This window comes from Lynx rufus, unplaced genomic scaffold, assembly GCF_022079265.1.
Source record: "Lynx rufus isolate CCGP_SWC_20201006 ecotype Redwood Valley unplaced genomic scaffold, mLynRuf1.p SCAF_14, whole genome shotgun sequence".
In the NCBI taxonomy this organism is placed as follows: Eukaryota; Metazoa; Chordata; class Mammalia; order Carnivora; family Felidae; genus Lynx; species Lynx rufus.
Window position 1 is genome coordinate 1,162,805 of NW_025814828.1, and position 15,446 is coordinate 1,178,250.

At 48.1% G+C, this 15,446-nt stretch overlaps 1 protein-coding gene across 1 annotated transcript in view; it reads right to left on the reverse strand.

Annotated features, from left to right (window-relative positions):
• Positions 1-15,446, reverse strand: part of DHRSX (dehydrogenase/reductase X-linked) — a 136,743-nt gene that overhangs the window by 92,330 nt on the left and 28,967 nt on the right. Inside the window, exon 3 of the mRNA XM_047075839.1 lies at positions 12,939-13,007. Coding sequence (XP_046931795.1) covers positions 12,939-13,007 — 69 coding nt within the window. The remainder of the gene's footprint in view (positions 1-12,938; positions 13,008-15,446) is intronic.

A 15,446-nucleotide genomic window follows, 5' to 3' on the forward strand; every position in this document is an offset into this window, starting at 1 on the left:
AGTAGATGGAAAATCAGAGGCGACAGCATCGCAGCAGGTGATGCAACCAAATCTTTTAAGACGGCTGCTTGGAGAACATAGCGTTAGAGTGTTTATCGTAGTTCTATTAGCTCAGGTAAGTAGGTATTACGGCATTAATTCACCTCTGCGGCTGGAAGGCAAATTCCACGTGGGCAAGAACCCAAACGCCATCTGATGCTACGAAGACACTCTTTGCCGGGCAATGCCTCCACGGTGCCACGGTTTATCGAGGCTCCGAGACAATTGCCCAGAAGGGCAAGAATATGGCATGTGACCCAAATCCTTCCCTGGCAACCGCAGCAGAGAGACAGGACGAATGGATCAGAGACACCCTTCCTCCTGGATCACTCTCCCCTCATCTACTCCAGCAGGCGGAACCAATCAACCAGCCACAGGGTTGCCCAGAAATCCACCTGTGGTCCAGCCAATCCATGCTCCAAGTGTAGACCAACCACCGTCTGCCTCTCAGGTGCTGTGCCCAAATTAATGTCTTTAGAGGTTTACTCACTAAGGGATACGGGATTATCCAGGGTGCTTTACCAATGCATCAAGGCGCATTCTTCCACTTGGAAGTCTACTCAGTACTTAACGTTAAACTACACACTCTATCTCTACGTTGGTCAGCAGGGTTGCTCTGTGACTTGCCTTTGGGGATGCAGTTCCCTTGCCCTTTGGGGAAGAAAACACAGAGTTTCTTCTATTTAACACTTGGAGTAACCCTGGTGGGTCTGGTCCCTTGGAATGGCATAAACCAAGGGCTGGCAGACTTTCGTCATTAGGGGCCAGGGAGTAACGAGGCTTCGTGGGCTGAACGCTTCAGCTCTGGTCCTAGAACGGACAGCCACAGACAACCAGTGAATGAACGGGTGCAGCCCATGTGTTGATAAAACTTTATTGGTATAAACAGGTGGAGGGCCAGCTTTAGCCCGGGATGGTAGCCTGCAGTCCTTGGTCTACACCATCCTTGGAGGCTTAGGGAAACTACAAAGGAAATCCATCCCAAGCAAGAGGCTTTTTGGTGGAGAGCTGACATTTGCTATTTCAACAGATTGCTAATCTGTTTGTGATTTCTATTTCTATCTGCATCAACTTGGGAAAATTCCATTTTTTTCTTTTTCTTTCTTTTTTTTTTTTTTTTTGGAATGAGACATCCTTTTCTAACTGGTAATCAAAGATATTAGCCCAGAGTCAAGAATAAATTACTCTTCGCCCAAATTTAAATCACATTTTATTAGATGTTATTTCCTCTTTCTTGTTCCAAGCCCTACTTAATTTATTCTTGCTTGTCTTGTAGGGCAGAGGATTCATAATTGGTCGGTGAATTATTACTCTCATTTTTTAAGGAAATGATTATTAACTTTGTTTGTGGCTTCTCTCTTCCCACTGATGATTTATTTCTACATAAACACTTCCATTTCCCTAATCCCTAATTTGTACTTCAGTTCCTGGGTGCCCAGACGCATTTTCACCGCCCGCCTGACCCCCTCTACCCCCGCCCACCACCATTTCTTTCTAGTTCGACAACTTAGAGCTATATAAATTATCTTCATATGTTTGGCTATATTCCTTAGATGGTGGCACAGAATAGAAATGCAATAGATTCCATTTTTATTGTTTATAAAATATTGTCTCACTGGCTGTGAGTTTCTCTGTGTATGTGCTTCACAAGGCCACCTTGCAAAACTTAACGTGAGTTTGGGTATATGGAACTTTGTATTTTTTCATTATTAAAAGTAAATATGTGGGGGTGAGGTGGGTCCCCCCAAATCTGAGACCCCCCAAATCAGCCAGACCAAAGATGTGCAAAGCGTCCAGTATTGAGTTGGGGGAAGGATGAATTCCTAGAAAAGAACCAGCCGGAGAAAGCGGTTGCCTGCTGTGGACACGCATTCACCGCTGGAAGGAAGGGAAGGAACCCCCCGGGACGCCCAAAACCTGAAACTCGTTACCGGCCAGGGCAGAGAGAGCACAGGTGCCCGGCTCCCTCCTGAGGAAGCCCCAGGTTTGTGACAGCAAAGGTCTGTGGTCTATAGAGGTGAGCGAGTCCTATGGGTGAGTCCCCACTAGGGACACCATATACGTGCAATAACACAGGACTGTCATTCTGTGTCTGGCTCAAGTCACTGACCATCATGTCCCCGAGGTTCGTGTACATTGTAGCAGGTGCAACACGTCCTTACTTTTCAAGGCCGAGTCATATTCTATCGTGTGAATGGAACACGTTCTGTGTTTCCATCCATCCATCAATGATGTCCTCTTGGGGGGGCCATCAGTCAACCCAAAAAAGCATCCATAATGAGTGTTGTTGAAACAGTCATGAACGTTTCTTCTTCTTCAGCTTGGCTGCTTGAGACAGCCTTATCCTGACTGCCTTCTGGAGTGGTGTCTGTGACACAGAAGTCACGTTGTGGACGGTGGGGGGCCCCTAACCCTAACCCTAACCCCTAACCCCTAACCCTAACCCTAACCCTAACCCTAAACCTAAAACTCCAACCCTGACCCAAACCCAAGCCTAACTCAAACGCTAACCCAACCCTAACCCTAACCTCACCAGGACGTGCTTGGTGTGGCCATCAGAGGGCCCCCGCAGTCCACAAGGTGACTTCTGTGTCACAGTCACCACGCCAGAAGGCAGCCAGGATAAGGCTCTCTCAAGCAGCCGAGCCGAAAAAGCACCTTGTGACTGTTTCAACAACACTCATTATTTCTTATCTGTGAAATAGCTCATACAATAGTCACCGCGAAAAGCACGCGATAACCTTGTGGGAAATTAACTTGTAAAACAACCCCATTCGGTGACATTGAGAGGTGTTCCTGACATGTACTATTGGCACAGGAGATGATACCAGATCAGGAAATCAGCTACCAGCCCCTTCTAACCATGACCCATGGGTACGGGCTGGAGGGAACAGCACGGCCTCACTCCAGACCCCAGTGAGGATGGATGGAGAAGAAAATACCTTCAAGTAAAGAAGGCATCCCGAAAAATAAAGGAGAAAAGCGTTTGGTCAATAATGACAGATAGGCTAATACCCGGAAATGATGTAACAAACAACATGCGATCAAACTCCTTGCAGACTTTCAGCCCGCAGTGGGATCAGACTTTCACACTCAATATGCAGCACCAGAAACTGCGAACCTCTAACCTTACGAGTCAAAAAAAAATTGATAATAAATGACAACGAACTTACCCACCCCAAGCCGTAACCCTAACCCATAACCTTAACCCTAAGCCTAAACGTAGCCCTAACACTAACCCTAAAACTCTAACATTAACACTAACCCGAATCCTAATAATAACCCTAACCCTAACCCTAAAACCTAACCCGAACCCGAACCCGAACCCCCAATGTGAGCCGAACCTGCATTTGGACTCTGATCAGATACACACCGCGATGCGAACATGAGAAAAGCATTTAACACTAAGATCGATGCCCAATATCTGACTTCTGAATCACATTAACTTTGACCATAATGATGAACCTGAAAATGATCCTATAGCCTCAAACTTCATCTTAATGCTAACACGAGACACAGACCCGCCCTAAGCATCAACCTCAACCAGGACTAACAGTAACTGGAACCCTGATCATAACCAATCCCTGACCTTATCCATTATTCAACCCTCACCCTAAACCAAGTCCAAGTCTAAGCATAAACCAAACTCTCACCATCACCCTAAACCTATACTCTACTCTGGGCATAACCCTAACTCCAAAACCCAATGCGAAACCTCATCCTACCCTTAAAGGTGCCCCTAACCCTAACCCTAACCCCTAACCGAACTCTGAACATAACCCTGACACTAAGCCTGACCTCCACCATAACCCTAACCCTAACCCTATCCTCTAACCCTAATCCTAACCTGTAACCCTGACCCTAACCCTATACCCTACTCTGAGCATAACCGTGACAGTCACTCTACCCTTCACCATAACCCTAACCTGAAACACCTGTTCATAAGACTGACCATACACCTAACCTTGACCTTAATGAAACCCTAACCATAACCCTAAAGCTAACCATAACCTTCACCATAAAACTGACCCCAACCCCAACCCTGACCCAACCCTGACTTAACCCTGACCCTGACCCTAAAACCACACCCAGACGCTGACCCCAGCTGTCCTTTGTGACATGAGAGCTGGATTTTGAACAAGTGAGGACATTGCACACAGGCACTCATCGTCCTCAGCATAAACCCCCCACCCCCAGCTCTGCATGGGGATGTGCTTCTTCATGAGCATTCGGAGTCCTGCATGGAGGGCTGATAGTGCTTCATAAAAATATTGATGCAGCTCTAGAAAGAACAGAGCTTTCAGGCATGAAAGGATATGAAGGAACCATTAATGCTCATGAGTAAGCTGGTCTGTAAATGCTGGGTCCTCTATGATCCCAGCTCTAGAACATTCTGGAGAAGGCGAAAGCACGCAGAAAGTAAGAAGTTCGGTGGTCACTGGGGGTTGGAGGAGGCGAGGGGTGAGTGGGTGGAGCACGGGATTTTTAGGGCAGTGAATCCACTCCGTAGGACACACAACAATGGGTCCATGCCACCGTAGATTTCTCCAAACCCACAGAATGCACAACAGCAAGACTGATCTCAATGCAAACCATGGACTTCCAGGAACAATACCGTGTCTGTACTCGCCCACTGACTCTAGCAGATGGGCCCTCTACGTGCAAGGTGTTAATAATCATCCAAACTATGGTGGCCGGTGGACGGCCATTCTCTGCATTCCGTGCTCAATTTTCTATAAACCTTCAAACTCCACAATTAAAATCTGATCATTTTATTTTATAATAAAACCAGAGATTCGAGGTGAGTTTCAGGTAAGAGGGCTTTTTGTGACTTGTTTCCCAAAAGGAAGTTTTTAAAATGCATTCTGATCTTTCATCTTATAAGCAGATTAGGTATGGAATTTGCTCTGACTAGGAAGGGTCAGTCTGTAAGATGAGATTCCTACACACAGGTGCACCCCTGGAAAACTGGAGACGGGAAGCCAGCTATAAGATGGCACATTTAGGAAATCCTTGCCATCCCGGGCAACCACATCAACCCTTTCATTGTCTCTCCAGCACGGACGGGTGAAAACACGTCATCAGTTAATACTTGGAACACTCAAAGGACGAGTCAGGGCAGGTGTGTGACAGGCAAAGCCCACGCCTGGGATGGCGATGAGGTAAGCGACCGAGGGACAGGTATGCCAAGCACTTCAACCCCAGGGGAAACCTTCCCCGTCCACGCCCGGGCTTATCGGCAGGTTCTGGGCTGGGGAGCGATGACACATATGTTAGGGAAGCGGAAAAATGCTGAAGCAGCCCCAAGACACAGCTGCCCAGTCCGTGTAGGTGAGCTCCACGTAAGAAGGCTACTCAGGGCACGCGGAGACGGGCGGCCCAATAACCCGGGCGGAGAGGCATCCCTACCTCGGGGCTCCCACAGCAAGCTGTTGCAAAGACCCCATGTCACTGGGCACATTCCGCCCTCTTCCAACGTGGCTCCGCCGAGTGGCCAATCGTCACCCAGATGAGCAGTTCCGTAGGAAAACACACGGAATGTGAAAAAGCGTGCAAAGATACAAGGCCGTCAAGCATAAACGGTAACGGAAACTTCTAAAAAGACGCGTTGATAAGAAATTAGGCAAAGGGTTTGGTGCGTCTCCACAATGGAAGGGTAGATGGCCACAAAAATAAGCACTTCTATTTGTTAACAGAGAAAGACGTCCAACAGGATAAAACGGGGGACAGCAAGACGCTAGGCAGAAGGGAAAGGGAAAACCCAACGCCGTGAGGGTCGATGATACATACACAGAACCCAACGGCAGCTGGCTCACGCTTCCTCCTGGGGTGACGTTCCGGATTTGAAGGATCCGAGCCCTCGTCGTGAGCTGTGCGGACCCCCTAGAGCCCTCCCCAGCTCTTGGGGGCACTTTCAGGGCTCTTGGGGTGCGGGTGGTCTACCCTGCTCAGTTTCTCCGGACAAGAAGAGGGAAAGGGTGGTCAAGCCACTGTGTCTTTCTTGCCGTCATTTTGTCCCATTGACGGAAGCACGGAATGCTACCTTTGTCCTCAAACACATGTGAAGCCACAGCACACACTCACCTACAAGCCAGGTGGGTATGTAACAGGTCTTCCGGGGGACAGAACAGATTACAGTACACCAACCAGCGTTCCTAGAAGACCCTGGCTGGTGGGCACCCAACGCAACTCCCATCTCCCAAGATGCTTCAACTGTTTCTTTCTCTTCCTCCTCCCTGCCGCTCTCCACCTCGCCCCATCTCCCCACCCCCAAGGATGTCACTTATTTCTGAGTTCATTCCTGGACGTCGAGTTCAAATCCCAACACCTCCACTTACTAAGTACGGGAAGGACAGCCACTACCCTAAACTCTTTATGGCCCCACTTTCCCCATTTGGAAAACGCATCTAGTGGTCATACTTACCTCAAAGGACAGGACACGTGAGTCAATACATATAACGAGCTTTTTACATTACTCGGTAGACAGCAAGTATCCAACACGATGTTGGCTGTTTCCCTCATTATGGAAATTGCCAACATAAAGCAGATTAATGTTTTCTTTTGTTCAGGCTCCTCACCTCTGTAGCTTAGTAGAGAATCACCACAGATCCTGGTATGCCAAAGACAGTTCTCATTTCTCCTTCCCACCTCCCCCCACTGCCCGCCCCGGGGGTACTTCTCAGGTTGCAAGGTGCACAGGTGCGGAGCTTACTCAGAAAGTCGTAGACAGACGAGCTGAGGACTCAAAGGGCAGAGTTTGGGGCTGTTAACGCAACTGGAATCGATGGCACTGAAAGGCCACGGGGCGGGGGTGAGGGGGTGGGCAGAGAATCAAAATGTGGGTAGAAACTCCTGCAGAACCCTCGGCTGAGTAATTAAGTTCAAAGGCTCCAACTTGAGACATCAGGGAACTCGGAAGCAAACAACAGCTAGCAGATTGAAAGATGAGGAGAGAAGTTTAAGCTGCTGCCTGGTGATGGGGAGACAAGATGACATTTAAGTCCTGCCAAGTTGGAAGGACTTAGTGAACACGTTGGACTCTCACCTGAAACCTGAGATGGTCCAGATCTTTGAAGAAAGGGCTGTGTCTCAAGATTAAGAGCTCCATCCAAGGCCCAAGGGCAACATTGAAATAGACTCATGATTAACGAGACCTTTAGTTGAGCTCCCACAAGATCTAGGTATCCTGCAAATCATATCATTGCTTGCTACAAATCTCAACATTCTTCAGAGGAAGATAACAGAATCCAAAATCCGTACTAGGGATCATTCACGGTGACTAATACACAATAAAAATCACTCACGTACAAAGAAACAAGAAAATGAGGGGCGCCTAGGCGGCTCAGTCGGTTGAGCGTCTGACTTCAGCTCAGGTCATGATCTCCCAGTTTGTGAGTTCGAGCCCCACATCGGGCTCTGTGCTGACAGCTCGAAGCCTGGAGCCTGCTTCAGATTCTGTGTCTCCCTCTCTCTCTGCCCCTCCCCCGCTCAGTCTCTCTCTTTCTCTCTCTCTCTCAAAAATAAAATAAACATTAAAAAATTAAAAAAAAACAAAACAAAACAAAGAAACATGTAGTCAACCTGCCATCAAGAGGGGGAAAATCAATAGAAACAGACCCAGAGATGATACAGATGTTAGAAGTCTCAGAAGAGAACTTTAACTACTACGTATTAAGGAGCCTACAAGTGCAGACGGACATCAAGGATGAAGATACAAGAAACACCAGGAAAAATATGTAGACTAAAAACAACCAACTGGAAACCCAAAAGCTGAGAAATACAGTTTGTTTGGCTCAAATCACAAATCCAATCATGGGGGTAAGAGTATAACACACACGGCTGAAAAAACAATTTGGTGAACTTGAGGTAGGTCCGTAGAAATCATCCAAACTGACGCACAGAGCAAAATTTTTGAAAGCTGGGGTAACACGAACTGTGCTCAATGATACAACGGCCAGACAGCATGATGCGACCTAACGTATGTGTAATCGTAGACCCATAAGGATACGATGGAAAGAAGAAAGTTTTTTTGGAAAAAAAAATAGCTGAAAATTCTCTAAATTTTATCACAGCCAACTACACAGATAGAGAAAGCTTTTTAACCCCAAACAGGCTAAACACAGAGAGAAAAAGGGACCCACCTAGGCATATTCACAAACTTCTGAAAACAGAAAGTAAATGAAGAAGACAACAGAAAAGACTGGACAAGACACTTATATTCATGAAATATTGACAATGATTATAGCTGACTTCTCATCCCAAGTGACAAAGGTCCATGTCAGAACACCTTTAACATCCTGGGGGCATCACAGGATGTTTTCAACGTGGAATTCTGCATCCACCGAAAATAGCTTTCGAAACACGCAGGCCAAGTGGCGAGACTTTCCAACACAGGAAAGGTACAGAAGTTTGTGATGAGCAGAACACGTGGTTAATGGTCTCTCTGGAGACAGCGCCACGTGGGTGCATGAGAAAAGCCTTTAAGATAAAACCTGAAAATACAGGAAATACAAATACCGCCGGGACTCTCCTGGTGGTAAGGCGTTACAGCATCTACAGGGCATCTGATGGACTTGTACCTCGCTAACACAATGGCTTCTGCCTACCAGGCATCATGGAAACCATGTGGCTATTCCTTTTAGAGAACACTGCACGCTTTAAAAAATAAATAAATAGGGGCGCCTGGGTGGCGCAGTCGGTTAAGCGTCCGACTTCAGCCAGGTCACGATCTCACGGTCCGTGAGTTCGAGCCCCGCGTCGGGCTCTGGGCTGACGGCTCGGAGCCTGGAGCCTGCTTCCGATTCTGTGTCTCCCTCTCTCTCTGCCCCTCCCCCGTTCATGCTCTGTCTCTCTCTGTCCCAAAAATAAATAAAAACGTTGAAAAAAAAATTTTATAAAAAATAAATAAATAAAGCCCTTTCTGACTATATTTTCTATATCCCCTAGAATCCACTTGATTTCCCCCAGAAGGAAAAACACAGAAGTAACATTTCTAGAATTTTTTTTTTTTTTTGAAACGGTTTCATGTGGGTGATGTCCCATCACTGACCTTGGATGCACAGAGCATCTTGAGCTGTGTTCAAAGGAACCATCTAAGATGTGTCCAAAGCAAAGGTGGAAGTTAAATGGCCAATGACACCGTGGGGAGTGAAAGTATCCCATAAATTTCTGGTGGCAGACACAGAATGTGGCAGGCAAGGTGAGGAGGAAAATTCTTCCTTGCGGGATTTTTTTTACAAATCCTGCCGTTATTTATAGAGGCGCTAAGGCAATCAGGCAGACAATCGCCCTCTCTCATAGAACTCACCTTGCGAGTGGTTCAAAAGGTTAGAATTGATCGTTGCAAACTCCGGGAAATGAAGAGCCTTTAATGTAAGGAACAAGATGACAGCTATAATAGCCGATTAAATTTTCAGAACGTGCTGAGCGTCTCCTTCTGCGCCTTCAGGAAAGACACAGTGACCTTCTAAAGCCTTCTAATTACCCACAGGAAACCAGCAGTCTGTCTGTCTGCCTGGCTGTTGCCTGGCTAGCGAGCATACGTGCTCCTTGACTAGCTCAGGACGCTAAATTAAAATTGAAAGGTAAAAAAAAAAAAAAAAATAGGACTCTAGTTTGAAAAATTCATGACAATAAGGGCCATTTCATGGTATGTAGGGAAGACAGGTGGTCTTGAACGTACACCAGACCTAAATATACACGCGGAACATTGTTCAAACTACTCTTGGCGATACACGGAGTGTCGGCCAGCCAACGCGCGCCAAGCACTTCACGCTATAGGTATTAGGTGTCGAGAACTCTATGCTATAAAGAAAACCCACACGTGGTGGGGAGAAAAACAAAACCCATGCAATCAACACTCAGTCAAGTTTTTTGCAATGGACCAAGCTCCAGAAGGATCCTTCCGGAGAATCAGAGAGTCTATGAGTAGAAGAAAAATGGTAGGTGTCTACTCGCCTCAAGATAGGTCTACGTTCAAGATATGAATCTCTCTTGGATGACAGAGCAGTAGATTCCTACCCAGAGACGCCATTTCCTGTTGCCGTAACGAATACCGAACTGATGTCATGGTATCTTTTGCTTCCATGACCAATTTAAGCATTTTATAGTGAGTTGGATGACCCAGACGTTCACAAAGATGTATTGCCATCTCGCCGGGAAGTGGACCCAACTGACTTTTCCTGGCACAGGTGAAGCTTATAAAAAAAAAACAAAACAAAACTGAGTGCTGTTTTCTCTTAAGGAAAGCAAACCGGATGTAATACCTAAGTATCCCGTGAATCCAACAGCGGGCCCCTCTTCCCACTAAAGACAGAGAGAGATTTATGCTGGCAGAATGGCATTAGGAAAGGTGGAAACTGGTCAGGAAGACATTTCTGAAGAACACAAAGTAAAGCCTTTTAGGGAAAAGATCACAGACACCGTATCTCCAGTGGGATTACGCTGAAGGTTTAGGATTCCATGGTGGCTTGTGTGAGCCTACGGCAAATGTCCAAAACACAATTACATTCTTGCAGTCTTTTTAAGAGGATTTGAATTCTCTAGTCCCACTTGGATTCACTGGGATGCTGTTATGACTTTCTGTTGTTTGCTTGTGTGGTGGTGTTGGGTTTTATATTTTTATTTTTTGTCTGATTTCATTTTATGCCATTTGATGTTATTCCATTTATTTGCTTTTTGTTGGTCACAGAGCAAGAGTATTTACTCCAAATGAGACAGCTTTGGTCAGCAGGGTATTACTCAAGAGCAATAAAGACATTGGCACCATGGCTACATGATGATCACGTATTGAAACTCTTGTCCCTGGAAAATCTCTTGGTGGAGAAATGAGCCCTGTTATCTCAGTTCCTCAAAACAGTCATTAACTTATCCTTCCAAGAGCTCAGCTAGTTGAAGGTTGGGATGTGGATAGCCTCCCATATCAACACAAAGTAGGATCTCAACTGACCATGACTTCAAAAGCAGAAAGTATGGGAGAGTAAGGAGGATGAAGCATGCAACCAAGAACTTAGATTTTTCTTTTCCTAGATTAAGTCTAGAGAAGGGGTGGAGGTATGCTGGAGAGAAACTAGGTATTGAGAAATCACTGTGCTCTGGACAGTAATCTGTGCAATGTTGTTAAGATGTGTGCTTGCTTGCTCAAAAAAAAAAAAAAATTGCCAGAGACACAATTACCCAATGCAGGAAGTCAAGGAAGAGCCATAAGTAAGTGTGGTTCCCATGGGCCTCGTGCCAACTCGTGTTACTGGGAGTATGTGGGCAAGAATTTCGCAGGCTCCAGTGGGTGCGGGCTGGTCTGGAGAGAAGTGTCTCCATCTGAGCTCAGTGCTAGAGAGCATCCTGAGCTAGACAGGGTGTTCTGTGATTGCAGGAAGACGGATGGATGGATGGATGGATGGATGGATGGATGGGGGGATGGATGGATGGATGGATAGGAGGATGGATGGATGGATGGGTGGGTGGATGGATAGGGGGATGGATGGATGGATGGGTGGGTGGATGAGTGAATGGATGTGTGGATGGATGGATGGATAGGGGGATGGATGGGTGGATGGATGGATAGGGGGATGGATGGATGGATGGGTGGATGAGTGAATGGATGTGTGGATGGATGGATGGATGGGTGGGTGGATGAGTGAATGGATGTGTGGATGGATGGATGGATAGGGGGATGGATGGATGGATGGGTGGATGGATGGATGGATGGAAAATGGGTGGATGGATGGATGGATAGGTGGGTGGATGGATGGATGGATGGATGGAAAATGGGTGGATGGATGGATGGATAGGTGGGTGGATGGATGGATGGATGGATGGAAAATGGGTGGATGGATGGATGGATAGGTGGGTGGATGGATGGATGGATGCATGGATGGATAGGGGGATGGATGGGGGATGGATGGGGGATGGATGGATGGTACATCGTGGGTGGATGGCCACCCAGGGATAGGGAGCTGGGGCCAGCCACTGGCGGGAGCTTCTGGTGTACCTGCTGACCTACAGGACAGGGAATGGCACCGGGCTGCATGGATAGCATCTCTGGGGGCCTCTGAGACTGGATGCAGATCCAGCCGAAGTGAAAGTCTTTTCAAGGACTACCACCCAACTGCCCCCACATGGCCAAGCCCCAGCATCCTCCCCCTGACATGTTGGGAGGCCCTCCACTGACCGACTCCTTCCAAGGGTCCAGCTTCGTATGTTATAAAACTAATATGGTGTTGCTTTCTTATCTGATTCAACACACACAAGATTAATGCATAAAGTGTGTGTGTGTGTGTTTCTGAGTGTGTGTGTGTCTGGCTCAGACCACTTTCCTCCACCGCCCACCCTACAGACACATTCAGTCATCGCGGAGACCACAAACACTATGAATCAGTTCCCACTTGGAGTACCCATCAGCTTTGAGGGCAGGGGTGCACCTGCTCTCGGAAGTGACCGCACCACCCTGGGTGATTTGGAATCATTGCCTCGCCCATCCCAACACCCTGGGTGGCCTCCCCTCCAGCACAGAGGAGCTGACCAAGTGCTGTCCCCCGAACACTCTGGCTTTCCACATCCACACCCGAATCTCAACATACAGAAGACATGTGCAGAGAAGACGGACGCAGAATGACAACAAGGTCCCCAAGTCACAAGGATGCAACCGACCAGCACCTTCCAATGCGTCCGCAGGAGCTGCCTACACAGAGCAACGCGACCACGGGTGAAACGTTTGCTGTCCTTCGTCACTCTCCAGTGGCGACCGGAAATCCCCAAAGGAAACGCGCAGGAGGGAGAGACATCCCCCAGCCCCGAGTCACCTCCACCCCCTGCACCCCCAATCCCATGCCCGGGTCTGCAGCTCAGCCACAAACACCAACTCGGACCAAGGCAAAGAGCCGTTGGGCTACGAGAAGTACCTTTGTCATTCGACGTCTCCTCTTTTAGTCTCCGCACAACGTCTTGGGCTTTGCTGTCATTGTTTCCGGCTAAAAGGAAAAGAAAAGATATAAGCAGTGGGAAGGCTGTCCAGGTGCAACCGAGCACGAGATAATATTGTCTTGAGATGCAAAACTCAGCCCTGGGGTGGGCTCTTTATGGCTTCTCTTCTTGCCCTGGTGCCGAATGGGCTTGTGGATTCCTTCCCGCCAAGTCAACCTACCAACTGAAGAAGCCTCTCCTTCACCCTGGATGGACAAGGTGCACGCGTTTGTTTGACATCTTCCTTAATGGTGATTACAGGGGCGTGGGGTGCCTGGTGGTTCAACGCATGCCGTCAGGGGTTAGGGGCAAGCCAAGAATCACGTAGGCATAGAAATGTTCACGGGAAGGACAGAGCAGAAATCAGAAATACAACTTTCGAAGAAACTTTTTTTTTTTTGCCGGGGCGGGCAGGGGGTGGGCGGGGAGAGCCAGGGAGAGGAGCAGAGAGAGAGAGAGAGAGAGAGAATCCCAAGCAGGCTCCGTGGTCAGTGCAGAGCCCAACTTGGCGGTGGAACTCATGAACTGCGAGATCTTGACCTAGAGCCGAAATCAAGAGTCAGACGCTCAACCGACTGAGCCACCCCAGTGGCCATCCACTCATTGGTGGTGTGATCTGTAAAACTGATCACGGGATGTGCCCGCTACGTACGTGGGATTTCCCATTTCCTTATCAGTGACTCCGTGAAAACTCGGCAGGTGTGGTTTTCCCGAACGTGAGTGTAGAAGGGTTGCGGCACGTACTTTGTGTGTGAGGGGTGTCATGGCTGAAATACGGACGACACGGGGCCACGGCCAGCTCATCCGTGGGCCGTGCCACTCTTAATCTCAGGGTTGTGAGTTCAAGTCCCCGGGGGAGCCTACTTAAAAAATAACTGAGGGGCGCCTGGGTGGCTCAGTCGGTTGAGCATGCGACTTCGGCTCAAGTCATGATCTCATGGTTCATGCGTTCCAGCCCCACATCAGGCTCTGCGCTGACAGCTCGGAGCCCAGAGCCTGCTTCAGATTCTGTGTCTCCCTCTCTCTGCCTCTCCCCTGCTCACCCTCTGTCTCTCTCTCTCTCTCTCAAAAATAAATAAATGTTAAGAAAACTAAAAACAAATTAAAAATAAAAAACAAAACAATTTTTTTAATTACAGACTATGAAATTGGGATTAAAATAGTGAATAAGGTTTCTTCACTGTCTTCGTAAGTAAATGTGCACTGACAGTTGCAGGCTGGGGTACTACTATTTTCCGAATGTCCCTAAGCACAGAGTCCTGCTATTAAGGGGTGCCTGATGGGGCTGCTGTTGTGGGGGAGATGCTCAGGAGACCCTGCCTGCCCACACACCAGCGCTCACAAGCAACTGGACCGGAGACAGATTTTCAGCTCCTTGGAGGGATGAGCTAACCCAGAAAGTCCCTGCAGGGGTGAGTCATGGGAGCGCTTCCACAGAAGGGGATTAGACCTGGCATCTGAGGAACACAGGTGTGGGCGTGAAGCTTCTAGAGCCTTGAGCACGGCCAGGTGGCCCGGGGCCAGCATGTCCCAAGGGAGGGGGCTAGCTCCTACCACCTTCTCACCCGGGTCCCGCCCCTGCCGGCTGGGTGTGCTCCAGGCTAGAACCATCTTGAAAATCGCAATGAGAATAGATTACCAAGCCATCCTTTTCAGAGGCATTTCTGCATGCTGTTTGCACACATGCGTGCGGGAGCTCACTTTTGAAATCCCACGCGATTTTTAAATATTAAACAGCCACCTGCTGCTGGGCCCAAACTTCTGGCATTTGCCATCTTGGCATCAAGGGGTGGTCCGGTGGAAGCTCGCAGGAAGTGGGATAGAACCTCTACGTTCCCGAAAAAGACAGAAAGGGCCACAGAAAGTGAGGGCCGTCGACCAGCAGGGGGAACTGGTCATGACTGGTCGTGCCTCGCTTTCTCAGGCACGTTTTTGGTAAAGGTCTTTCCTACGTTTACTGAGCACACATTGCAAAACAGATAGAATTCGACCAGGATGCTACTGGGCACAGACACAGTGGGTCTGCCATCTACAAGTCCTTCCTCTGAAGGGCTAAGTTTTCCACGTGCCACGCGTCCCACAGACGTCCTACCCATAACGTCGACAAGGCACTGAGTCACTTCTCTCTCTTTGGACGGCATCCTATCCACCGGATTTCGAGAGTCTACAAGACGCAATGTAACTTCCATCTGTTTGTGTGGGGTTTTTGTAAGATGTTGAGCCTAAACCAAGGTCAGCAGACTATGAGCCTAGGGCCAAATCTGAAGGTCCCCTTGTTGTAAAAAGGAAAAAAAAAATAGTGGAACAACAGCTATGCCTGTAGCTTTAAATACTGGCAGTGACCACTTTGTTGCTATGAAGGCGGAACTGATTGGGGAGAAACACACCTACGGAAATATTTGTTATCTGGCCCATCACAGAAAGAATATTTACTGGCCCTTGGTCTC